At 36.1% G+C, this 27079-nt stretch overlaps 1 protein-coding gene across 2 annotated transcripts in view; it reads right to left on the minus strand.

The window, feature by feature from the left end:
• The window catches only part of FNDC3A (fibronectin type III domain containing 3A), a 221055-nt gene that overhangs the window by 164549 nt on the left and 29427 nt on the right, over positions 1–27079 (minus strand). For both annotated transcript variants that reach the window (XM_010363846.2, XM_010363844.2), the window contains exon 2: positions 26453–26590. In XM_010363846.2, the coding sequence (XP_010362148.1) occupies positions 26453–26551 (99 nt within the window). In that variant the 5' untranslated portion in view covers positions 26552–26590. The remainder of the gene's footprint in view (positions 1–26452; positions 26591–27079) is intronic.

A 27079-nucleotide genomic window follows, 5' to 3' on the forward strand; every position in this document is an offset into this window, starting at 1 on the left:
TTTGAGTCCAGGAGGTGAAGGTTGCAGTGAGCCTTGATTGTACCACTGCATTCCAGTCTGGGTGACAGAGTGAGACCCTGGCTCTCAAAAAGCAAAAACATAAAATGTCTGTAAAAGTTTCAATAATTCATAAGTCAAAGAAGAAATTATAATGAATAATAGAAAAGGAACAGAAACGAACTGTAACCAAAACATTCTACAGTTAAACCTTAGGATGCAGACAACACTGTATTTATCAAAAAATACAGACCTCTAAATACTTACAACAAAAATTAATTTTTTTTGAGATAGGGTCTCTGTTGCCTAGGCTGGAGTACAGGGGCACAACTGTGGTTCACTGTAGTCTCAACTTCCCTGGCTCAAGCAATCCTCCCACCTCAGCCACCCAAGTATCATGGCTGGGACCACAGGCATGCAGCACCATACCTCATTAATTTTTTCTATTTTTTGTAGTGACAGGGTCTCACTATGTTGCCTAGGCTGGTCTTAAATTTCTGGGCTCTAGCAATCCTCTCACCTTGGCCTCCCAAAGTGCTGGCATTACAGGTGTGAGCTATTGTACCCAGCTGAAAATTAGTATGTTAAGTGTCCAACTCAGTGAGAAAAGGCATAGCTAATCCAAAGAAAATAAAAGGAAGGAAACAAAAATATGAGCAGAAATAGCGAATCAGAAAACAAAGAAATGCTGGAAGATGATAAAATAGTTGTAAGAGTAATCAGAGTCACCAAGCTAACAAAGAGTAATCAAAGATAACCAGGAGAAAAAAAATAAAAAAATAAATACTTACCTTTTCAAGCCTGGGGTTTTTCCCCCAAGAAGATACTCAAATCTTAGAGGATTTGATGCAAGTAGATGGCTTTACAATGGATTTTATAAATATCTTTCTATTAACATATAAGTTGTATTTAGGGGAATATTAAAATTATGGTTCTTCTCCCAAGATCTTCATAAGGCTGGCTCCCTTTTACTCCCGTATCTCAGATGTCATCTCCTCAGAAAGATGCTCCCTGACAACCAAATTGTAGGGTATATATACCCCTCACATATATTTTATTTTTTACCTAGTATTTATCACTATCTGAAATTATTTTGTGCAATGATTTGGTGTTATACTGAGTGGTTTCCACTCCACTAGAATAAAAGCTCACTATGAAACCAAACACTTCAACTTGTCTTATAAAATTCCATACCCTAGAGCCTAGTTGATAATAGGTTTTCTTTCCTTTCTTTTTTTTTTTTTGAGACAGAGTCTTGCTCTGTTGCCCAGGCTGGGGTGCAGTGGCGTGACCTTGGCTCATCGCAACCTCCGCCTCCTGGGTTCAAGCAAATCTCCTGCCTTAGCCTCCCGAGTAGTTGGGATTACAGATGCCCACCACCATGCCTGGCTAATTTTTGTAGTTTTAGTAGACATGCGGTTTCGCCATGTTGGCCAGGCTGGTCTCAAACTCCTGACCTCAGGTGATCCGCCGTCTTGGCCTCCCAAAGCGCTGGGATTACAGGCATGAGCCACCATGCCTAGTCAATAATAGGTTTCCAATAAACTTTTGTTCAAAGAATAAACAACTGCAGAGTGAGGACTAGGAAGTGTGTGGAACTGATTAATTCATTCAACAATCAATTACTAAGATCTTATAATGTGAGGTTTTTTGCTAGATAACTGGGATGGAGTAGTAAACAAAACAGACAAAACTAACTGCTTTCACAGTATGGCAGATAAACAGTCACAGGATTCAAGTTAGGCCACTGAGTAATACCAACTGAAATAGTTATTTTAGGGAATTATTAAAAGACTAAATTGAAAATATGAGATGAGAAGAAATTAACATACACAGATGTGTATGTTGTATGTACTGTCGCCAACATGCCATATTAAACCAGGGCTACTTTGGAATAAAGGTCCCTGTCTAAATGCTAAGCCCACTCACAGCTTTCTGGCAAATAATCAAACTTTTGGCCAGCTCCAGAACACAGGACTCATATATCTTCAAATTCTCTGGATTCCTGTGCTATTTTACATTCATCTGCCACAAATGCAGTGGCATTTTCCATAATCTTGTTATAATAGTACAATATGATGAGCAGAGAGAAGAGTGAAAGGAGAACTACAAATTAACTAGCTATTTTATCTGAGATAAAATATGTCAAAAAAACCTGTTTCCAGCATAATCATAAATGAAATGACTACAAAAATCCTGTAAACCAAGTAACTCTTAGAAGTGTGACAGGTGAGGAACCCTGGTAAATTATCCATCACTCTATTATTCTTATCATTGATGTCTCTATTTGCACAGGGGTATATTATAGAGCACATTTTGCAAATATACTATCATAAAATGATTATAAAGTACTTTATTAGACTTTTAAAAACTAAATCCTTCAATATCTTTAAATTTCATAGAAACAAATAACCATACTTTTAAGTTTGCACTTATCTCAAATGTACTGCTGACCTTACAACTCCCAACCATTTTAAAGAATCAGAGTTCAGATTGGACAGTTTCATTACACCATTTGTAAAAATTCTGCAATATGTTTCTCTCTTCAGTTTCTTTCACTTCTTTCATTTCTAGCAACAGATTTGTTGGCACTTTTAAGACCCTGCTCTACTGGTGTGACACCTAGGAGTTCTCCTTTGCCATCGGTAAGTGCAAATGGTGGGAACTTCTAATGTCTGGGTTGAGTATTAGTGTCAATAATGGGTGAGTAGGCAATTGATAAAAGTTATTGTCTGAATATATGCCAACAGTCCAACTTTAAGCATCTTAAACAGAGATGTATACAATTAGTGAGCATTTTTAGTGTTTCCTGAATTTAATTATTCAGTACTACTAATAATTACATTACTTCTTGAATAACAGATAAACATATGCTTAAAACATGTTTTTGGTAAGGTGGCTACTACCAAAGGGCAGAAAAGAATTTATCATGACTGCAAATAACTGCCAGGTCATGTAGACTTTTAAGTTATTCTTACAAGTGTCCTATGATGATATATGGAAATATGTACACAAAACTGTTACATTAAAAAATAACAGGGCCAACACGGTGGCTCACGCCTGTAATCCCAGTACTTTGGGAGGCTGAGGTGGGCAAATCACCTGAGGTCAGGAGTTCAAGACCAGCCTGGCCAACATGATGAAACCCTGTCTTTACTAAAATTACAAAATTAGCAGGGTGTGGTGGTGCATGCCTGTAATCCCAGCTACACGGGAAGCTGAAGCAGGAGGATCACTTGAATCCGGGAGGCAAAGGTTGCAGTGAGCCAAGATTGTGCCATTGCACTCCAGCCTGGGCAAAAAGAGTGAAACTCCATCTCAGGAAAAAAAATAAGAAATAAAAAATAAAAAACAAAACAAAACAAAAAAACCAGAGAAAGTATGATAATGAAAATGTCACTGACTAAAGTTATAAATATGCCCAGTATATATGTTAGTTAAGACTACAAAAATATAGAAAAAATATGATTAAAATTTAATGCTCACTACAGTTCTTAATAAACAATAAAAAAGATACAATGGCTTGGAGAAGTTACAGAAGAGGATAGATAAGATTTAAGAGGTTCATATATAAAATTATTTACTTGAGGGAGAAAACTAAGTTTCAAAAAAGCAGGACAGCAGTAAAAGATATCTCTGGAGTGAGGAAGGACAAGAGAGCATGGATACCAGAGACAAACAAGCCTGATAGGAACCTCCAAACAAACAGAGCATACAGCTTGGGAAAAGTTAGAGTTAAGTGATGTCTGAGGTATCATTTAGTACAATTCAGATTTTTAAAAAACAAATTAACAGAAAATTATTGGTATTATTCAAAGACTGGTATTATAGAAAAGATTACACCTATGCATAAATTATACCTTACTAACTTTGAAAAATATTATTTTACATTCCAATGGTAATACACAATTCCTTGGTCCCCTACTTCAATTTTGCTTAATTTCTGTCAGTCTAAGTTTCTTACATACAAAAGAGAATAAGAAAAATAACAACCTTACATCTGACCCACAGCACCACCAAAATCTATCAGATGAGAAGATGTGCACCAGATGGAAAGGATGATGTCTTAGAATCATCCTGGGACTTTTTCAAAATACTGTATATATATTCAGGTCCCTCTCTCTGGTGGGTGAAGAATCTATATTTTCCCCCAACTTCTTGTTCACCTATATTTTTGCGGAAAAAATCTACAAGACCAAATTACAGAAAAAAAATTAAAAGAAAAATGTTTATGAATGGTATCAGTTTTATAGACATAAGTTAACTTTCTCGCCTCATCCCAAAACCAGTATGATTTGCATTCTTCACAAACATTGTTAGGTCTGAGAACAACAACGTAAACACTTCACATCTCCATTTCTAAAACTTGGTGAAGGATTTAGTAGATACAGTAAGAAAATCAATCCAGAATTCAAAAACATATATTCATGTTTCCAATATTTACAAAAAAGTTATCTGGGCTACTGTATTAATTTGCTAGGTTTGCCATAAAAAAGAACCACAGAAATTTATTTTCTCACAATTTTGAGGGCTAGAAGTCTCAGAGCAAGGTGTTGGCAAGATTGTTTTCTTCTGCAGTCTTTCTCCATGACGTGTAGATGGCATCTTCTCCCTGTGTCTTCCCTCTGTATGTGTCTATGTCCTAATTTCCTGTTCTTATAAGGAAGCCAGCCATATTGGATTGGGGCTCACCTTCTCTTTAGAGGGGGAAAATGATATGGACAGGAGACAGGGAAATAATGGGCAAAAGAGGGCAGTTCCTTGGCAAAGGCCCCACCCTCAAGCCTGGATACCTGTGGCCCTAAGTGAGAACAGGCATTCCTGCTTTCATGCCCAGAAAGTTGTCTTTTGACCCACCGTACCCCCTTATCCTGTACCCATATAAATCCCAAACCCCAGGCTCCAGAAGGAGATGAGCAGACAAACAGCACAACAGCGTGGCAGAGGAGGAGCACCTGAACACCAAGAATTCAGTGGGGACAATCAGAGAAGAGAGTTTGGCCGCTGGACGGCCAAACCCCAGGGGAAGATAATCTTCCCTCTCGGTGCCCTTCCACCTCCCCATCCATCCTGCTGAGAGCCACTTCCACCACTCAATAAAGCCCCCACATTCACTCTTCAAGTCCTTATTCTTCCTGGACTCCGCACAAGAACCTGGGTGCCAAGAAGGCACCTAAGCCATCTGTGGACGGCAAAGCTAAAAGAGTGCACCGTAGCACACCCACTTGGGCTTTGGGAGTCGCAGACACCCACCCATAGACACTACCGTGGGGCCAGAGCCCAACATGCTTGCTCTGGCTCCTGCACCTGCCCATCTGCAAGCTCCCGCTCCCATAAGGGATTGGAGCTCTCAGTGGCTGAACAGAGAGGCACACCTCTGTTGCATGTCCTGCGAGCGGGGTGGGGCCAGGGAACTCTCCCCTTTCACTCTGTCTCCAAATACAGTTACATTCTGAGGTACTGAAGATACTGAAGGTGAGGACTTCGACACACCAATTTTGGGTTGTGGCAGGGGGTGAGGGGGAACATGACAATTCTGCGTATAACAACCCCCAAGTTACAGAAAGCACATAAACATTTGGAATGCCTAATTCTTCTATTTCCTCCTTATCCAACTGTTCCTTTATGTTTGCTGTGGTTGATAGCAATAGTAAAGGAGAAAATCCTCTGTGCCTTGTATCCTTGAATGATAGTTAATAACATACATTTAGCAATAGTTAGCTAAGCCAAACCATTCATTCCTCCAACCCATGGTTAAAAGTCTTCAAATTACTTCAGCATTCATGGGGTTCTTGTGATGATTAAATGAGTTAACATATAATAAGTGCATAGGACAGTGACTGGCATATAATAAGCACTATCTATGCACGTATTAGCTGTTATTGTAAGTGCTGTATGAGTAGCTCTTGGTATTATTATTTTTTATCAATATAGATCTTTCAATTTAAGGACTTGCCTCTAGCCTAGCCAAGTGGACACACATGAAAGAGAACATACCTAGAACACAATGCTTATGAGAGTTATCCTGAACTGGTCCAGGATCTGCATACTCCTTACTTTTCATATTTTCCTATGCTGATCCTTTAGCTTTCCAGATATCCATCTATTCTACTCCTTTCAATGTAGTGTTCTAATGGTCAATAGCTTCACCTTCATTTTCTGGTCTGTGACTGACTTACTATTATTTGGCATGACAATTAGTTCGGACTTGATTTCTGCTAATATTTTCCTAAACAGGGCTTCTCAACCACTATGACTGTGAACATAGAATTTCTTCTTCAGAAAACTCTACTCATCCTTCAAGATTCTGACATCCTAAAGCAAAGTTATATTATTCCCATTCTAAGGTTCAAAGCACTCTGTACATCCTTCTATTATGACACTTAGCACTAAATCGTATTTAGTTGTTTACAAGATGTCACGTCCACTACAACACAAGCCTTTCATAAGACTTCAATCTATTTTTACATTTACAGAGACTAAAGTGGTACATTTAGACCTCAATCTGTTTTTGTAGTTACACAGACTACAGTACATTTACAAAAACATAGGCTGAATAATTGTTTGCTGAATTAACTACTGTCCATCTCCAAATGACTCCTAAATCCTTTCCTCCAGCTTCAACACCAGTGCTGTCTGACAGAACTTTCTGTGATGACAGAAATGTCCTATAGCATTTGTGCTGTCTGATATAATAGCCTCTAGTTGTATGTGGCTATTGAGCACTTGAAATGTGACTAGTAGGGATGAGAAACTGAATTTGCAATTTTATTTAACTCTAGTAGTTTAAATAGCCACATGTGGTTAATGGCTACTGTATTAGACAATGTACCTCAGGATGCCCTGAGCTTTAAAATTCCATTTTCAACTACTTTCTGGATTTATTCACCTTGATAAACTGCAGGTACCTCCATCTCACTATGTCTAAACTTGAACTAATTATCTGAGTTTCCTGAGAAGTTAAGCTAGAAAATTCATTTCATTTGAACATCCTGTCAATTCACAAATATGTCTAAATTATTTATACATTAAAGTGCTATTAAATTAACTTGATCACATGAACTTTGAATTAAGCTTTATCTATACTTGGCTAGATCTTGTCAATCTGTAGACTGACAGGCTTATATAACGTATTTCAGCTGACGTCAAAATAGAAATTAAGATTTGCAAATAAAAGATAAGAATATTATCAAACTAATGAATTTGAATTTGGATTTTTAGTTCCATGATGGATAATAACTCAACCTAAGTAAGAATATATGCTTGATACCAGCATACAGACAAACAACTGAGAAGAGTCAACCAATTGCCCATTTAATTCATTTATCTGGCAAACAATTAATGGGCAACTACTATATGTTAGGCACTCTTTGAAGAGCTGGGGATACAAGGATGAATCAGTAAGGGAGACAGTTACAGCCAATTACAATAATAAACAGTATATAGGGTATAATATGTGGTAATTAGAAAATATTTTTTTCCTGTTTAGGCTCATTTGTCTTCATACTTGTTTCCACAGAAATAAAGTCATTTTGACAGAAAAGATAAATCAATTTTGAGTTAGACTATTCTACATTCAAATTCTACTCTATAACTTAATAGGTGTGCAGCTTTTAATTTAACTGTAAACTTTAGTGACTTTTCTACAAAGGGAAATTCTGTATATTCTGTATGTCAACATACTGCCTGACATACAGGAGATTCTTAAAATATAATGAGGTATTATCCCATATATACACATTTACAGACAATGTCTGCATATATGTACATACAGTGTATACATATGCAACTAAGGATTTGTGTTCTCATTTATTTCAGAATGGCTTGTAAGTAGATCTGTTCTTCATTCTCTTACAAATCCTACTAAAAAGTGTCATTACCTGCACATGGGTGCCATGTATCTCATTGAACATATATACATGTGTGGGTTGGCAATAAATCTTTCTTTCTAAAGCCAGTTCTATTAAAAAGTCAGACTTAAAATGTTTCCACTTAAAATTATTTTAAAGAAAAAAATACAAAGATTTTACAGTAATTAGAATATCAGCATCAATTCCAATTTTCAGGTGTCATTTGGGTTTGCATGTTTTTTAACCATTCTACCACTCTTTAAAAACTGATATTCAAAATAAGTCCAGGGTATCAAGATTACCGAAGGGGATAATTACAGTATCACAGCTTAAAGTTGTGTTTTACTTTATTGTTAACAAAGCACTTTCGCACTCATTTACTTTGTTCATTTTAGGATTGAGTTTAAAATATGAATTCACTGTTCACATAGCTTATATTTGAGCAATAACATGTACCCCCTTAACATGTAACGCTTCCAGTATAAACTGCCTGCATTTGAACATAAACTAACTTATTTGTTTAATAAAATTTCTGCCTTGTCGTAATAAAGTAAGTTTTCTCTTAAATGCTGATAGTCTCTTCACAGAAGAATAAGTTTTCTTACATAAACTGCATCAATATATCAAAAGCAATTCATTATGCTCATTAAAACTCAAAAACACAGGTTTTCATAATGCAATTTAGAATTAAAACAATTAGTATCTCACAACATAATAGGATCACGTCAAAATAACTTATTGAAGTAATTCTAACTTTCAGAAGTTTTGTGATGAAAGTTATATGGGTAACAAATACTGTTAAGTTATTTCGAACTCTGCAACAAATTACCCAAATGGCAAGTGTGTGCACCTGTATGAAACAGTCATTTCAACCACATTAACAAATTAACTAAAATATAATTACTTAGAACATTCTTCAAAGGTGAATAATCAGTGTCTGTAAAAGTTATGTTTCAGGTGTCTTACAGCAGTCTGTAATAGCTTTCTTCGTAAGACAGCTTCTAAAAATTTCCACATTTATAATTTCACAAGGAGTGCAGCTGGACTGATCATTCTCAATAAATTCATAAACTCTGAAATTCTATACTCAAATTGTAAAAATTCTAAATATACTAGAAAAACAGCGTTTTAAAGACTCCACAAATTTTAACTTCATGGTAATATGCTATAATTATTTTAGCAATAAATGTAATCTATAAGCTAAAATAACTTAATTTATAAATAATTTACATATTTAAAGTATTAGTGTCCTGACAGTTTTAACTACAAAGTGATTTTTACAATTTTTTTCATTTAAATCACAGAATTTTTTCAAAATCAATCTATAACTATTGATTTAATAAAATTATTCTGTGGTAAAAGGTTAATAGTTTTAAGTTTACCCTAAAACTGCTAAATCTGTAGCTCTTATACTCTATTAATCAGCGCCTACATTAAAAAACAGTAATATGATCTTACTCCTTGACCAACAAATACAAAAGATTTAATATAAACTATAAAATATGGCTGAAGTATTATATCATAAACTTGCTTATCTACTAAAGCCACTTCTAAAACCCACTTGACTTACTGTTGGTTACATTCTCTGATTTTTTTCATTCAACTGCTGCTTCCACAGGTACCAACAGCTGCTGTAAGATTCAACAGCTTCTTCTCCAGAAATCTATTCCAATTTGTTTCAATTCACTGAATACTAAGGTAATTTTCACTGGCAAGTTGGACCTCATATTGTCCTTCATCTAACAAGTCACCCTTTACAAACTCTATTCTGGTGGCATCTTATGTCATTTTATACTTACCCAGTGAAAATATATGTAGAGAAAGGATGATAAACGTACAACTGATTACCAGTACAGTCATCAATACCTACCTCAAACCTCATTTTCTATCAAATTATCCAATGTACAGTAGGCTTACTATTGTAAGTGACTATATCCAGTCACCATAGCAACCAAATCAACAAAGAACTGCAGTAGTATCTGCTTCTAGATTATCCAATGTCAGTTAACAAGTTAGAATTTAAGAGTATGCTGATTACAAATATATTTTATTTTAAAGTCACATTTTTAGTTATTTTGTTTTTGATCTTGGAATATGTCAGTATATTTGCAGTTTATATATGTACATATAAAAGAAACAAGCATCAGTGTACAAACCCCATACACCTAGAAATAACCTATTGATGCTTTAATTCTAAAACTGACTCCACAAATTTAACCCATTTATCAAAGAAAGATTGATAATACTTAGTCTTATAATAACTTATTTCTGGATTGTTAACAATCACATTTAAATTATAGAAACATATATTTAGCCGGGCGCGGTGGCTCAAGCCTGTAATCCCAGCACTTTGGGAGGCCGAGACGGGCGGATCACGAGGTCAGGAGATCGAGACTATCCTGGCTAACATGGTGAAACCCCGTCTCTACTAAAAAAATACAAAAAAACTAGCCGGGCAAGGTGGCGGGCGCCTGTAGTCCCAGCTACTCGAGAGGCTGAGGCAGGAGAATGGCGTGAACCCGGGAGGCGGAGCTTGCAATGAGCTGAGATCCGGCCACTGCACTCCAGCCCGGGCGACAGAGCGAGACTCCGTCTCAAAAAAAAAAAAAAAAAAAAAAAAAAAAAAAAAAAAGAAACATATTTAAAATGCAAATAGGCTTTAAAAATATTTTTATTGGTATAATCTATATACGATAAAATTTACCCTGTAAAGCGTTATAATTTCATGGTTTTTAGTATACACAAATAATTGTACAACCACTACCACAGTAAATTTTAGAACATTCTCATCACCTCAAAAAGAAACTTCTGCAGACTTTTAAGACTGGCTTCTTTCACTTAGCATAATGCTTTTGAGGTTCATCCAGGTGGTGGTATATACTAAAGTACTTCATTCCAGTTTACAGCCAAATAATATTCCATTTTACTGATATACCACATTTCGTTTATCCATTTCTCTGTTGATGGACATTTGGATTGTTTCGACTTTTTGGCTGTTATAAATAATGTTCAATTTTTTACATGGACATACGTTTTTGGTTCTCTTGGGTATATACCTATGAGTGAAATTACTGGGTCATAGTGTAACACTAAGTTTAACTGTCTTAGGAACTGCCAGGCTATTTTCCAAAGAACATTTACCAGTTTACACTCCCACCAGCTGTATGAGGGTTCCAATTTTTCTATATACTTGCTAACACTTGTTTTTATCTTTTTAATTCTAGCCATTACAATGGGTGTGAAGCAGTACCTCATTGCGGTTTTGATTTGCATTTCCCTGATGACTGATGATGTTGTGAATCTTTCATATGCTTACTGTGCATGTACATAACTTCTTTGAAGAAATGACTTTTCATATCCTTTGCCCATCTTTTTATTAGGTTGTCTCTTTAGAAGAAGTAAGAGTTCTTCACACATTCTGAATACAAGCCCCTTATCAGATAGTTTGCAGGTATTTTCTCCAATTTTATAGATTTTTTTCCTCCAATTTTGTGGATTTTTTTTTGTTTCCTGATAGTAACACAAAACTTATAACACAAAATTATTCGATTTTGATGAAGTACACTGTATCTCATTTTTCTAATCTTTCTTGTGCTTTTTAGTTTTTTATCTAGGAAATCATTCCATAATTCAAGATCATGGAGATTTATGACTTTTTATTCTAACAGTCTTAAAATTTAGCTCTTATTTTAGGATTTTAATTGATTTTTTAGTTTTGTAGATGGTATGAAGTATAGGTCCTATTTCATACTTTTACATGTGGATATCCAGTTGTTCCAGCACCATTTCTTGAAAAGACTATTATTTCCCAGATGAATCATCTAGGCACCTTTGTCAAAAACCAATTGAACATAAAAGTAAAGAGTTTATTTCAGGACACTCATTCTATTCCAGCGGTCCATTCTTAGGCCAGTACCGCACTGTCTTATTACTATAGCTTTGCAACAAGTTTTATTTATTTATTTGAGATGGAGTCTCAATCCGTTGCTCAGGCTGATCATGCAGTTGTGAGATCTTGGCTCATTGAAACCTCTGCTTCCCGGGTTCAATCGATTCTCCTGCCTCAGCCTCCTGAGTAGCTGGAATTACAGGTGCATACCACCACGCTAATTTTTGTATTTTTAGTAGAGATGGAGTTTCACCATCTCGCCCAGGCTGGTCTCGAACTTCTGACCTCAAGTGATCTGCCCACTTCAGCCTCCCAAAGTGCTGAGATTACGGGCATGAGCCACCCAACCCGGCCTGCAGTAAGTTTTAAAATGGAGAAATACTGAATTCTCCCACTGTGTTCTTTTTCAAAATTGTTTTGCCTATTCTGTGTTTCTTGCATTTCCACATGCATTTTAGGCTCAACTTGTTAATATCTGCAAAGAAGTAAGCTGGGAATTTGGTAGGCAACGTATTGGATATGTATAATTTGGCAGTATTTCACCTTAACAATATTAAGTCTTCTGATCTAGGATCATGAGATGTCTTTCCACTTGTTTAAGTTTTCCTTAACTTCTTTCAGTGAGTTTTATGGTTTTCGGTGTATACATCTTATACTTCTTTCACTAAACTTATTCTTAAGTATTTTATTCTTTTTTATGCTGTTATAAATGGAAAAGTTTTCTTAATTTCATTTTCAGATTGTTCATTGCTAGTATATAGAAATACAATTTATTGTTCTATATTGAACCTATATCCCACAACTTTGCTGAACTTGTTTATTAGTTCCAATAGTTTTTTAGTGGATTCTTTAAGATTTTCTTTTTACAAGATCATGTTCTCTTTGAATAGAGTTTTATTCCTTTTCCAACCTGGAGGCCTTTAAGTCCTTTAGTTACTTATTTGCCCAGGCTAGGACTTCCAGTACAACGTTGAACAGAAGTGGTGAGAGCAGGACATCCATATCTTGTTTCTTATCTTAGAGGAAAAGCATACAGTTTTTCACCATTCCATACAATGTTAATTATGGGTGTTTTTGCAGATGCCTTTTATAAGGTTGAGGAAGTTCCTTTCTATCGCTTGTATATTGAGTGTTTTTATCATAAGTGTTGAATTTTGTCAAATGTTTCTATTGAGTCTACTGAGATGACCATGTGGTATATTACAATGACAGTTTTATGTATGTTGAACCAACTTCAACATTCCTACTATAAACCCCACTTTGTTGATGTACATGATGAAGTAAAATAGAATTGTGTATGTTGATGGACTTGATTTGCTAGTACTTTGTTGAGGATTTTATATCTATATTCATAAGGGATATTGGTCTGTAGTTTTCTTGTGATGTCTCTGGTTTAGTTTTAGATTTAGTGTTAATTCTCCCTTAAACATTTAGTGGAATTCACCAAAAAAGCCATCTGAGTCTGGGCTTTACTTTAGGGACAGTTTTTCTTTGTGGTACAAATTTAATCTCTTTACTTGCTAACCATCTATTGGGGTTTTGTATTTTTTCTTGACTCAGTTTTGGTTGTTTTGTGTCTTTCTAGATATTTGTCTACTTTGCTTAGATTATTTGTTGGCAAGCAACTGTTCATAGTATTCATTAATAATCCTTTCATTTCTGTAAGATCTGTATTAATGTCTACTCTCTCATTCTTTATCTTTCTTGATTTCAGTCATTTGTGTCTTTTTTTTTTCTTGGAAAGCAGCTATGCTCACCACTACACCACCAACACTTCTTTCTTTCTTGATTTGTCTACTTAAAAGGGCTGGCAATATTGTTGATCTTTTCAAAGAGCCAACTTCTGCTATTTTTGATTTTCTATATTTTTCTGTTCTCTATTTCATTTATTTCTACTCTAAGGTTTACTATTTTCTTCTGCTAGCTCTGGGTTTAGTTTTTTCTTCTTTTTACAGCTTTTTAGAGTAAAAGGTTAGATAACTGATTTGAGAGCTTTCTTTTTAAACATGGGCTTTTAAGGGTATACGTATTCGTTTAACCATTACTTTAGCAGTATGCCATGAATTTTAGTATGTTGTATCATTGTTTGCATTCATACCAAAGTATTTTCTAATTTCCTTTGTGATTTATTCTTTGGCCTACTGGCTTTGTAGAAATATACTCTTTAATTTATACATAGTTGTTATTTTCCCAAATTTCTCTGTGTTATTGATTTCTAATTTCATTTCATTGTGTTTGAAGAAAATACTTTGTATTATTTCTATCTCTTTAAATTTACTGAAGCCTGGGCAACATAGGGAGATCCCATCTCTACTAAAAAAAAAAAAAATTTAGCCTGGCACGGTGGAACACATCTGTGGTCCTAGCTGTTTGGGAGGTTAAGGTGGGAGGACCACTTGAGCCCAGGAGGCCAAGGCTGCAGTGGGCCATGATTATGTCACTGCACTCCAGCCCGGGTGAAAGAGAAACCTTGTCTCAAAAAAAATTCTTCCTATTGAGGCTTGCTAGTTTTATGACCTAGTATATACCCTATAATGGACAATGATCCATGTATACCTGAAAATATTATACACGCTGCTGTTGTTGGGTGGAATGTTCTACAGATGACTATTAGGTTTACAGTGTCGTTCATACTTTCCATTTCCTTGTTAATATTCTACCTATTGAAGGCTCCAACTATTATTGTTCAATTGTCTATTTCTCCCATCAATTCTGTCAATCATTATTTCAGATATTTGGGGGCCTGATTGTTAGAGGCAGATTGACCCTTTTATCATTATAAAACATCCTTCTTTGTCTCTGGTAACTTTTCTGACTTAAAGTCAATTACTAGTATAGTCATTTCATTTCTCTTTGGGTTACAAGTTGTCTTACTCTATCTTTTACATTTCAACCTATTTGTGTCTTTGATTTGAAGAGTGTCCTGGGCTGGGCATTGTGTGGCTCATGTCTGTAATCTAGCACTTTGGAAAGATGAGGTTGGAGGATCACTTGAAGTCAGGAGTTTGAGACCAGCCTGGGCAACAAGTGAGACTCAGTTTCTACAAGAAATTAAAAAATTAGCTGGGTGTAGCTGGATGCATCTGGAGTCCCAGCTACTTAGGAGGCTGAGGCAGGAGAATCACTTGAGCTCAGGGCTACGATGGCACCACTGCACTTCAGCCCGGTAATAGAGCAAGACCCTGTCTCTTAAAAAATAAAAAGAGTGTCTCTTACAGAGTGCACATAGTTAAATCATGAATTTTTTAAGACAGGGTCTCACTCTGTTGCCCAGGCTAGAGTGCAGTGGCACAATCTTGGCTAGCTGCAACCTCTGCCTCCCGGGTTCAAGCGATTCTCCTGCCTCAGCCTCTTGGGTAGCTGGGACTGCAGATGGGTGACACCACACCTGGCGATTTTTGTTATTTTTAGTAGACACAGGGTTTTGCCATGTTAGCCAGGCTGGTCTCAAACTCCTGACCTCAGGTGATCCACCAATCTTGGCCTTCCAAAGTGCTGGGATTACAGGTGTGAGCCATTGCGCCTGAATTTTCATCCATTCTGTCAATAACTGTCTTTTCACTGTCATGTTTGATCCATTTAGATGCGATGTACTTAATGATAAGGTAGGATTTGCCTTATCAGTTTGCTATTTTGCTCTGTTTTATGTATGATATCTTTTTTGTTCCTCAATTCCTCCATTTTTGCCTTTTTATAATGTTAAATATATTCTGATGTTCTATTTTAATTCTCCTGTTGTTTCTTTTGTTACACTCTTTTATTTTCTTAGTAGATGCCCTGGCGATTATAACTAACCTCTTAACTCGTAACAATGTTGATCCAATTAATTCTAATTGTATGTAAAAAACAGTGCTCCTCTAACCTCAGTTCCCTCTCCCATCCTCTGTGCTATAACACTAATTACATTTTTATACCTTATAAGCCAACCAACAGTGTATAAGTATTGCTTTCTGCAAATTACTTTTAAATCAGACAGAAAAAAATTGTTTAAATACATTTATACTATCTTTTATATTTACTTGGTTATGTTTCACTATCCCAACTACAGATGACTATTAGGTTACAGTGTGTAAGTGATCAGATTATTAAATGCAAATATTTACAAATTTATAACTTTTTGAACTTAAAAATGTGATCACTTTTTAAAGTTTTTATATTTGATTTTTGGTTATTAGTTAAAGTTTCCCTTCTTATTTCCATTTAAACCAAACACAACTTCCATGAAGATAAAGTTTAATCCAAAGTAACATTATGTAAAAACTAATCTCAGAAACAAACATGTAGAGCTTTGCTTTTAGGTTTGTTTTAGGCAGTGTAAAAAGGGGAAAGCACCTTTACTCCCCTACCCCACTCTGCTTTTTCTGGTTTGTCTTTAGTTTCCGCTGGACAAAATGCTCTGAATGTCTTTGAGACAATTCTCGATCAAGGGTCCAACAAAGAGCCTGCTATGCATGAAAGCTTAACATGTATCAACCAAAATGATGAGGGCCCTCAAGTAAGGAAACTTGTTGACCTGTGAAATTCATTGCAAATTTCTGAAGTAAGGATCTGAGTCAGATGAAAAAAAAAATACCTTTTTTTTACAATTGTTCACCCAGCAGGCTTTGAACATAGTTTTATTCTATACATACAGTCATGTGATGAATTAACTGATTCATTGTACTTGTTGGTAAATAATAAACACTGTTTTCCAAAGTTTAGATACCAATATAAAAATATAAAATGAAACTAGAAAAACGCTATATTACATAGAGAATTAGTCCTACACTGATCAAACAGCATTTTTATTCCATAAAAACTCCATTTTGGATGACATCATTAGGAATGACACAGTGTTAACCTCCAAAAATCCATTCCTTCATAACAGCAGTAAGAACACAGGCGTAAATTGTCAAAACTAACTTTTTTCAGAACTCTAGAAATTAACCAAAGGCTTGCAACAGTATGTTCAGGGAAAACAGCTAGATCCTGATATGGGCAGTGAGCTTTATGTCATTTTATTTTGCTTTATTTCCTACTCCGTCTACCTAGCTTCACAGAAGCCTTGGAAAAGTCTCAGAATCACAGCAGCAGTAAAAGCCAGCAGGCTAGCAGCCACTGGAAGGGACAGAATGGTTTGGAACACCATACAAATCTCATCTCCAAAAGAACTGTCATATTTGACCTGTCTGGCAGTTCCCTGAAAACACCCAGTCAGTCCCAAGGCTTGTCTTGATTTGTCCTAACTCAGAGCTCCCTTACTGCAAATAGCTTTCCCCCTGGGAAGCATGTCTAAAACAATCAGTGGCAGTTGGTTTAACATCACAGTTGGCTTATGGTGACAATAACAATCGGGAAAACAAGAAGCTAACCAAAAACTTGGAAAGGAAAAGCTGCGGAATAAGATGTTCATATGGGGGCTTTGAAAAGCTCTAGTGTGTTCAAGTTAAGGTGTAGTATTATATAAACCTACTTTCATTTTGGCAGTATATATTAATCATTTTAATACCACTTACATAGGCCTACTCACTAGGGTGTTATATCAGAAATGACTCTCTTTTTTTTACCATATCAAATGGAAATTCCCTCAGTATGAAAAAACTCATTAATTCCTATGGTTTCACTATCCCAACTATTTTGATAATTTCTGTGTCTCTGGTTCAAATCAGATCTTTTTCCTGAAATTTAATCCATTAATTTACTGTTTTTACAGTGATTAAGACCATGATAAAAGACCAGGAATTTTAAAGACTTAGCTTTGAATCCTGGTTTTTGCCTTTCAGAAGCTATGTTACTTAACCTAGTAACAAGTTAACACCTTTCTGATTCTTAGTTTCTATGAAACGGAAATATTAAAGCTACTTCTAAGAATTGTCATGTAGATTAAATGAAATAATGCATGACTTGCCACAGTGTCTGAACACATGGTAAGGGCTCAAACAGTAGCTGCTATTATAACCCCCCAGCACTGATGGCAAGTTTGGCCATGTGCCCTGTGTTGGTCAATAAAATGGAATGGAGATCAGCATGTAGTTCACCAGGATACCAGCAACATTCTACATAAGGGCTGGGTCTCAGGTGAAGATTATGTGGCTCACAGCCACAGCAAACCTGTGAAGGACATGCTATATGAGCAATAAACCTTTTGGTAAACTACGGAGATTAAGAGGCTATTTGTTACCATAAAATAATCTTGCCTTTTCTGACTGATAAGACTTAACTTAGTACATGGTCTTGCTATCCATTCACATTTTCAAAGAAAAGCCTGGGGAAATTTTTATCCTCTCTCTTAGTTTTGTTCTATGACTTGTTCACCAATTTTACCTCCTTAATATTTCTTAAATCGTGTATCATTAATATGACCTTAATTCACGTTTTTTTTCTGTTATTACAATATTTTCTTTCCCTAGCTTCACTCTCCTTAAACATTTTATTGTGCATTAATAACATCAATAAATTTTATTTTAAATGCATCAAATGCCTGATCATAAGTGCTTAAATAGTTCTTATTAAATTTATTTAAAAACATTTTTTCTTTTCTTTTTTTTTTTTTTTTTTTGAGACGGAGTCTCGCTCTGTGGCCCGGGCGGGAGTGCAGTGGCCGGATCTCAGCTTACTGCAAGCTCCGCCTCCCGGGTTCACGCCATTGTCCTGCCTCAGTCTCCTGAGTAGCTGGGACTACAGGCGCCAGCTACCTCGCCCAGCTAGTTTTTTTTTTTTTTTTTTTTTTGTATTTTTTAGTAGAGAGGGGGTTTCACCATGTTAGCCAGGATGGTCTCGATCTCCTGACCTCGTGATCTGCCCGCCTCGGCCTCCCAAAGTGCTGGGATTACAGGCTTGAGCCACCGCGCCCGGCCTCATTTTTTCTTAATCATTTTAATACCACTTATGTAACAAATATACAGAGATTACCTCAGTATTACAAAAATGTACTTCCAAACTTAAGATGAAGTATTCATAGTGTGCATCTGATGTGCTTCTTCATTTCTATACTTCAGTCAAAGAAACTTAGGCTCAGAAGATTTCACTGAACAAGTTATACCAAATAAGAAAGAAACAATTGAAAACAAATACAAATTTAACCAAAGAATAAGAAACAAAAGGGTAAACTCCACAGTTTAGTTCATGAAGTTAGCACATCTTTGACACCAACTCAGTATATTAGGGAAAAGCCCATTACAGCACAATCTCACTCATGAACACAGACTAAAAATAAAATTCAAGAAAAAATATTGGCATACCCCAATCCAGCAATACATTAAAAGAACAATGTATCACAATGAAGTTAGGTTTAACCAGAAATACAGTATCAGTTAAACATTCAAAAATTAATGTAAATTATGACATCAAAATTTGAAGGAAAAATATATCATTATCTTAGAAATGTAGAAAATACGAGACTGGGTCTCACTCTGTTGCCCAGACTGGAGCACGGTGGCATAATCACAGCTTACTGCGGACTCAACCTCCCAGGTTCAAGTGATCCTCCCATCTCAGCCTCCTGAGTAGCTGGTCCTACAGGTGTGTGCCACCACACCTGGCTAATTTTATTTTTAGTACAAATGAAGTCTTACTATGTTGCACAGGCTGGTCTCCAACTGCTATGTTTAAGCAATCTGCCCGCCCCAGCCTCATAAAATGCTGGGATTACTGGTGTCAGCCGCTGCACCTGGCTTACCCTTTTAGATCTTATAAAGAATATGTATAAAAATGTATAATAAACATCATGCTTAATAATATGCTGAAAATACTCTCTTTGAGACTAAGAACAAGTCTCAAAATGAGTAAGAGTATAGCGAGGTTGCTGGACATTGAAGCAATATAGAAAAATAAACTGTACTTCTAACTCACCGGGAACAGAAAATGATACACACACACACACACACAAAATTTATAATAGCATATAAAAACTCAAGTGCCCAGGAATAAATTTAACAAAAGATATTAAAGACCTTTATGGGAAAAACTATAAAACTTCATTGTGACATTAAAAACCTAAATAAATGGATGAATACACCAGCTTCAACAACTGGAAAATTCAATATTGTAAAGATGCCAATTCTTCCCTCAATCAATCTACAGATTCAAGGTAATCTAAATCAAACTCAGCAGGTGTTGCGTGTGTGTGTGCGCATGTATGTGTGTACTGATAAGCTAATTCTAAAATTTATATGTAAATATAAAGGCTCAAGAATACCAAGACCTTCTCAAAGAATAAGGAGGGATGGCTTGCTTACCAGATACGAAGACTTGGCGTATTCTTGGCACAGAGATAATAAAACAGATCAATGAAAGAGAATTAAAAATCCATATATAACCCTACAAATATGTGAGATATGTGATCATCTCTGTAACAATGTATCATAGATACATGACAAAAGTACCATTGTGGAGCAACAGGAAAACAGTATTTTCAATAAACAGTGCTGAAATAATTGAGTATACACATATATGGAAAAATAGTCAAATTGGACCTATGCTTGATACAGTTCACAAAAATCAACTCTAGTGGACTTTAGAATAAAAAGTTCAAGGCAAAAGTATAGTTTTTAGAATATATTTTTAGAAATAGTTTCATTGCCTCAGTACAGGGAATTCCTGTTCACAAATACCTTAAACATTTTTTTTGAGACAAGGTCTTGCTCTGTTGCCCCCGCCAGTACAGTGGCATAATCATGGCACGGTGTAGCCTCGACCTCCTGGGCTGAAGTGATTCTACCACTTCAGCCTCCTGAGTAGCTGGGACTATAGTTATATACTACTGCACTCAGCTAAATTTTAAATTTTTTGTAGAGAGAGAAGAAACAGAACACTAACTCTAGAAGAAAAGAATTGGTAAATCTGACCACATTAAAATTAAAGACTATCCATCAGAAGACACCAAAGAGGCCAGCCGCCAGTGGCTCACGTATGTAATCCCAGCACTCTGGAGGACCGAGGCGGGCGGATCACTTGAGGTCAGGAGTTTGAGATCAGCTTGGCCAACAACAGATGGTAAAACCCTATCTCTACTAAAAATACAAAAATTAGCCTGGCGTGGTGGCACACGCATGTGATCTCAGCTACTTGGGAGCCCTGGGTGGGAGAATCGCTTGAACCTGGGAGGCAGAGGTTGCAGTGAGCCGAGATCATGCCACTGCACTCCAGCCTGGGTGACAGAGCGAGACCCTGTCTCAAAAAAAAAAAAAAAAAAAAAAAAAAAAAAAAAAAAAAAAAGACATCAAAGAGAGTGAAAAGACAACTAGAACAGGAGAACAAGAGAGAATATTCACTACACTTATGACTAACTAAGAACTTGTGGCCAGAATATATACTAACAGTTTGATAAATCAAAGAAAAAAAGCATTGTTCAAAATAATCCCAAACTAGAAACCCCCAAGATGGTCATCAAGAAGAGAACAGATAAATGAATACATTTAGTTATATTCACACATAATAGAATCTTACACAGCAAACTAAAAAGAACAAATTTCAACAACAGTAAGGAGGAATCTTTAAAACAACATTGAATAAGATCAGCAAGTCACAAAAGAATAAATAGTTTAATTTATGTAAATATCAAGAATTGGCAAAACTACACTATTGTTGTATAGTGAAGTGTATACAAATAAAAACTAGAAAGAAAAGTCAGTAAGCAATTATCATAAAAGTCAGGGTAGTGGTAACCTTGAAGGAGAGAGGGTGTTATGATGCGGAAGAAACACATAAGCAATTTCTAAGGTATTGGCAGTATTGTATCTCTTAGCTTGGCTTGTAGTTATAAGATTTATGCCTTATAATCATACGCTATATTTCATGCTTATTTTATGTACTTTTCTATAAATATATGTTATACTTCATAATTTAAAACAGGTTTTAAAAAGCTGAGGGCATGTTCTGTGTTTTCTTAGATTCTTTATTTGTCCATTGGCATCCATTAATCACAGGGCCAATTCTATTAACCCTATTTTCTTATTTTCTGTATTCCTGATGTTCTGGCACCTGTGGCCTCACTTGCTCGGGAGAGATGGCCCCTCACAGGGATAGCCAATTCTTATAGATAACAAAAGGCTTGGCCAGGGGCATACTTCTTATATGCAAACCATCCAATCCCAAGTCTATAGTGCCAACCACCTTATCTAACTTTTACACACCAAGCCAATATTTACTCTACCCCAAATCATCCCGGGCCAGGTACCGGGCTACCAGGAATCACCCTTACAGCCCAAAGATAGTCAGAATTATTGAAACTAGCCAATCCAACACTATTTATTTCGCCTTGCCTTTCCTGTGAAAACCCCAACAAAAGGTTTGGTCCAGGCTTTCTCCTCATGCCTTCTTCTGCCTCCTGATGAAAACGTGCTGCTTATCCCTTGGCCCTGCCTGTATGACATGATACACCCCTTTCTTTGGGAAATTTAAGTAATAAAAATTTCTTTCAATGGCATTAGCCTCTGTGTGCCATCTCTTAAAAGTTACTTCTGTAAATTAAAATCCCATGGGTACAAATGAGACGGGAAGTTATAAAAATAATTTTTAAAAATTAATGCAATGGAGAAGGTATAATAAAGTATAATAGTCGGGCATGATGGCTCAAGCCTGTAATCCCAGCACTTTGGGAGGCCGAGACGGGCAGATCACGATGTCAGAAGATCGAGACCATCCTGGCTAACACAGTGAAACCCTGTCTCTACTAAAAAATACAAAAAACTAGCCGGGCGAGGTGGCGGACGCCTGTAGTCCCAGCTACTCGGGAGGCTGAAGCAGGAGAATGGTGTAAACCTGGGAGGTGGAGCTTGCAGTGAGCTGAGTTCCGGCCACTGCACTCCAGCCTGGGCGATAGAGCAAGACTCCATCTCAAAAAAAAAAAAAGTATAATAAGCAGGCTAAATTTTTAAAGCTCTTAACCAAAACTTTAAATGCATTCAATCCTTTTGGAAGGTAAATAAGTAGAAATTAAGAGAAGATACATTAGTAAACTGATAAACCACACAAGAAACTAAAACATCTGAAATTTTCTTTAGATGGTGGCAATAGAGAATAGAACTGAGCATTCCAATTGTGCTTGAAGCTCATGTTCTGTAAAACTGGTTTGGAGATTCTAACAGGGCACACACATTCATACAGGCTTTCCTTCTGCTATCAGGAAAAGATATCTCAAGTCAATCATGTAACAAAGAATGTACAATGGTACAGCCACCTTAGAAGACAGCTTCATAGTTTCTTACAAAGCTAAACACAGTCCTACCACACAATCCAGCAATCACGTTCCTAGGTATTTATCTACATGAATTAAAACTTACGTACACCCAAAAATCTGCACATGAATGTTTAAAGCAGATTTATTTATGACAGCCTAAAGCTGGAAGTGACCAAGATGTCCTTCAACAGACGAGTGAATAAACAACTGGTCCATCTATACAATGAAGTATTATTCAATAATGAAAAAGAAATGAGCTATTAAGCCAAGGAAAGAAAATATCTACACCATAATGCTAAGTGGGAGAAGCCAGTCTGAAAGGGCTACATACTGTATTGCATTCTTAAAAACATAAAACTATAGAGAGAAAGTAAAAAGATCAGTGGTTGCTAAGGATTTGGGGGGAGTAAAGGAAGAATGAAAAGGTGAAGCACGGGATTTTTAGGGCAGTGAAACTATTCTGTATGATACTGTAATGATACATAACATTACCCACTTGTTAAGACCTGAAGAACCGCTGTATAACACCAAGAGTGAACCCTATGGACCTTACTTAATAATAGTGCATCAATACTGGTTCTTTAGTTGTAACGAATATATCTCACTAATACAAGATATTAACAAATGAGGAAACTGGAGAAGAGGTGGTATATGAGAACTTTGTACTGTCTGCTCAATTTTTCTTATAAGCCTAAAACTGCTCTAAAAATAAAGTCTATTATAATAATGAAAAAGGGAGGCAGATTCCATAATCACAAAAAAGGTTCATAAGCTGCTTTTCAAAATGAATAATAAATGCCTATTACAGTCTCCCTAAAGGCAACACCAGCAGTGACGTCAGGAGAGATTCCCTCTTGTATAATTCATAAGCCAAAAGACCCACTGTGTGTAACATGATACAGTAGAAAATATGTTTACTGTATTAAACCAGAAAATATTAATGAGGAGACAGATAACCTTAATAGCCAACTACAAGAAAGTTAATTTGATCCCAAGAGTAGAAGAGAAATCATTCCATACAGCGTAATATTCTGAAGAAAAGTCAAGACAAGGGACAAAATATGTCATCTTGAATTTTTAACATCATGCTTGTGCATGACACTTCCATCTATCAAGAACAGTCTTTTAGTCTGTGGCTAAACAGGCATCAACTAAGTTGTGTCATATCTCCATTGGTAAGCTATAACTTGGCATATCAATAAGTTCTTGTGTTAAGACAAAGAAATGTCCGCTGTCAAGTTTATTGCCCTCCCACCTCTAATTATTATCTACTTTGTATATAGTCCCTTACATTCTACCATAGCCATTGGTTCACTCTTTACACTTCATATGCATCCTTCATAACTATCTCCACGTTTTCTGATCCACTGCTTATTATAACTATCTCTATTTATTTAAATCCTGACTGGGATATCTAAAGTTTCTTCAGTCTTTTAAACATTTATTGAGTGCTTTATTTAGGATTCAGCAAACATTTACTGAGCTCCTTCAGGCTCATTTCACCCACATAGCTATAACTACTTTAAGATATTATTACCTCAATTTTCTAGAGAAGCAAACATATTCAGAGAAGTTAAGTAACTTGTCTTCGGCAACCAAAATCAAATCCAAATCTATCATGCCAGTCCAGTGTTTTCTTCCACTCGTGTTTAGCTCTCTCCCTACTGAACTACATGCAACCTGCTAGTTAGAATTCAAGGCTTTACTACACACTTCCTGAAATCTGTTTGTTTGTTTTTAAACTCTACCAAAAAACCTGTCCCTAGACCTCCCAACTCCACCTGCTCCTTTAAATCTTGCTAGTAGGTTCTTCTATTCCCAGATCCTTTCTCTATAACAATCTACACCACTACTGTTACATGATAGCCATGGTGCCTTCAAGATTTCAAAAAAATTCTGCTAACCAAATTTCCTTCTGGGGGAAGGAGAGAAAAGTCTTGGGATGACATCACGGAGTTATTTCAGCCTGCTGTCTTCCCCTTAATAGAATATACAACTATAGCAACTATATCAATGTACCGTAATTAACTGCTTAATAGATTCTTTTATACATTAGATTATCAACAACTTGAAACTAGTGACTGGCCTGAGGCAACAAATGATAACTGAAGGCACTTGGACAACCTCATGAAGTAAATGAATACCTGCCACATCTACTATTTTTGTGAGCAGAAAATCTTACCAGACTTAAATTTGACCATGAAAAGCAAGTTCGTGGAATGAAATTGCTGGGATCAGAGCATGTACAACAATTAAAACCAGGACACAACACTTTTTGCCATGTTTACACAGAACAGAATAATTAATAGCCCTTCATCTTGTAAGCAAATCATAATTACCTACTATAGATACTAAGTTTATAAAGAACATCTGACTTTCTTTTTTTTAAAGTTTCCCAGGGAGGCAGTATGAGTAACAGGAGCATAAGCTTTGTATGATGCTGAACAAGTTATTTAAGCCTTTCTGAAACTCATTTTGCTTCAGCTGCAAAATACGGGCAGGTGTACCTACCTCATAGAATTGTTGAAAGAATTAAATGAGATCATAAAGCTCTTAGCACAATGTTTATTACATAATGGGCACCTAAACTGTTCCTTCTCTTCCTCATTATCATTTATTACGTTCTTAGTGTTTGTTTCCTCACCTACTGTTAAATACCTACCATATAAGATAGTTGTGAGAATGAAGCACATTGCCTGACACATAGTAAGTACTTGTGAAAGCTTATTATTCCTATCCCTTTTAGGATTACTGTGGGAATAGTGAAATCAGTGCAACCACAACATTTTAAATAAAGACCTGAGCTGGGGGAAAAAATCTATCAGCTTTTCAGGAATTGTGTATTTACTTTTGGAAGGGAGAGGAGAATGGGAAGGAAAAGACAATGTTTTATTACTACATAGTAGGCAAAAATCATAATTTCATAACGATTTGAAATGATTTATAATAATCATTAAGGTACAAGGCTAAACTCAGGGACTAGCACACTATTTGTCTAAAGGAAAACAAAAACAACTTGAAGGCAACTAAATATACACATAAGAAATCTGGGGCCGGGCGCGGTGGCTCAAGCCTGTAAATCCCAGCACTTTGGGAGGCCGAGACGGGCGGATCACGAGGTCAGGAGATCGAGACCATCCTGACTAACACGGTGAAACCCCGTCTCTACTAAAAAATACAAAAAACTAGCCGGGCGAGGTGGTGGGCGTCTGTAGTCCCAGCTACTCGGGAGGCTGAGGCAGGAGAATGGCGTAAACCCGGGAGGCGGAGCTTGCAGTGAGCTGAGATCCGGCCACTGCACTCCAGCCTGGGCGACAAAGCGAGACTCCGTCTCAACAAAAAAAAAAAAAAAAAAAGAAATCTGACCATTAATTCACAAGACATTTTAGAAGAGACTTCAAAAACAGTCTCATTATGTTTATCATCTTATAAAACTGAACAACATTTTGAACTGGGAATTTAAAACACGAATTAACAGGAACTCACTATTGTGATTTGTTTTAAATTTTGCATAAATATATGTGTATTCAACATAAATAAATATTTCAGTTTTCTTACCTGTTGTGTTCCATCTGCACTTACAATAGGGGTAGACAAAAGAGAAATATCACTACTTAAGATCTGAGTTGTATCCAGTAGTGGTGGATGTTCTGCCATTATCAATAAGACATTAATATACTGAATAACGCTCCAACTCTGAAAAACAAACATATATAGTCATTTGTAAGTACATCCTTAAAATATAGTAAAACATTGTACATTGAAGATGTTTCATTTTTTAACCTAAAAAGATATTCTTGTCAAAAGAAATTCTAGAATACTCTGTTGACTACTTTTTTTTTTTCCAATCAATAAGCCATTTAAGGAAATACATTTCTTACAATTCAAATTACTTTGTTTGTCAAAGTAGTCAGTAAGTTTATATATTAAAGAGAATATCAGCAGGCTCTATTTAAATTCTATGTCTGTCTCTCCATCCCTTCCATCTTTATATAATATTTTATTTAATTTAACCACCACTACTTAATCTAAACACTGGGATAGGCACTAAAATACAGTGATTCAGTGAGGCAACTGTCACTAATTTTTTTCTATGGGCAGACAAGGTAATTATGAAGACTCAATCCCCCTCATCACCCTATCTGTCTCTAGGAGCAACACAAGAATAATAATGATTTTTCACTG

The sequence above is a fragment of the Rhinopithecus roxellana genome, chromosome 18 (assembly GCF_007565055.1).
Source record: "Rhinopithecus roxellana isolate Shanxi Qingling chromosome 18, ASM756505v1, whole genome shotgun sequence".
Classification (NCBI taxonomy): Eukaryota; Metazoa; Chordata; class Mammalia; order Primates; family Cercopithecidae; genus Rhinopithecus; species Rhinopithecus roxellana.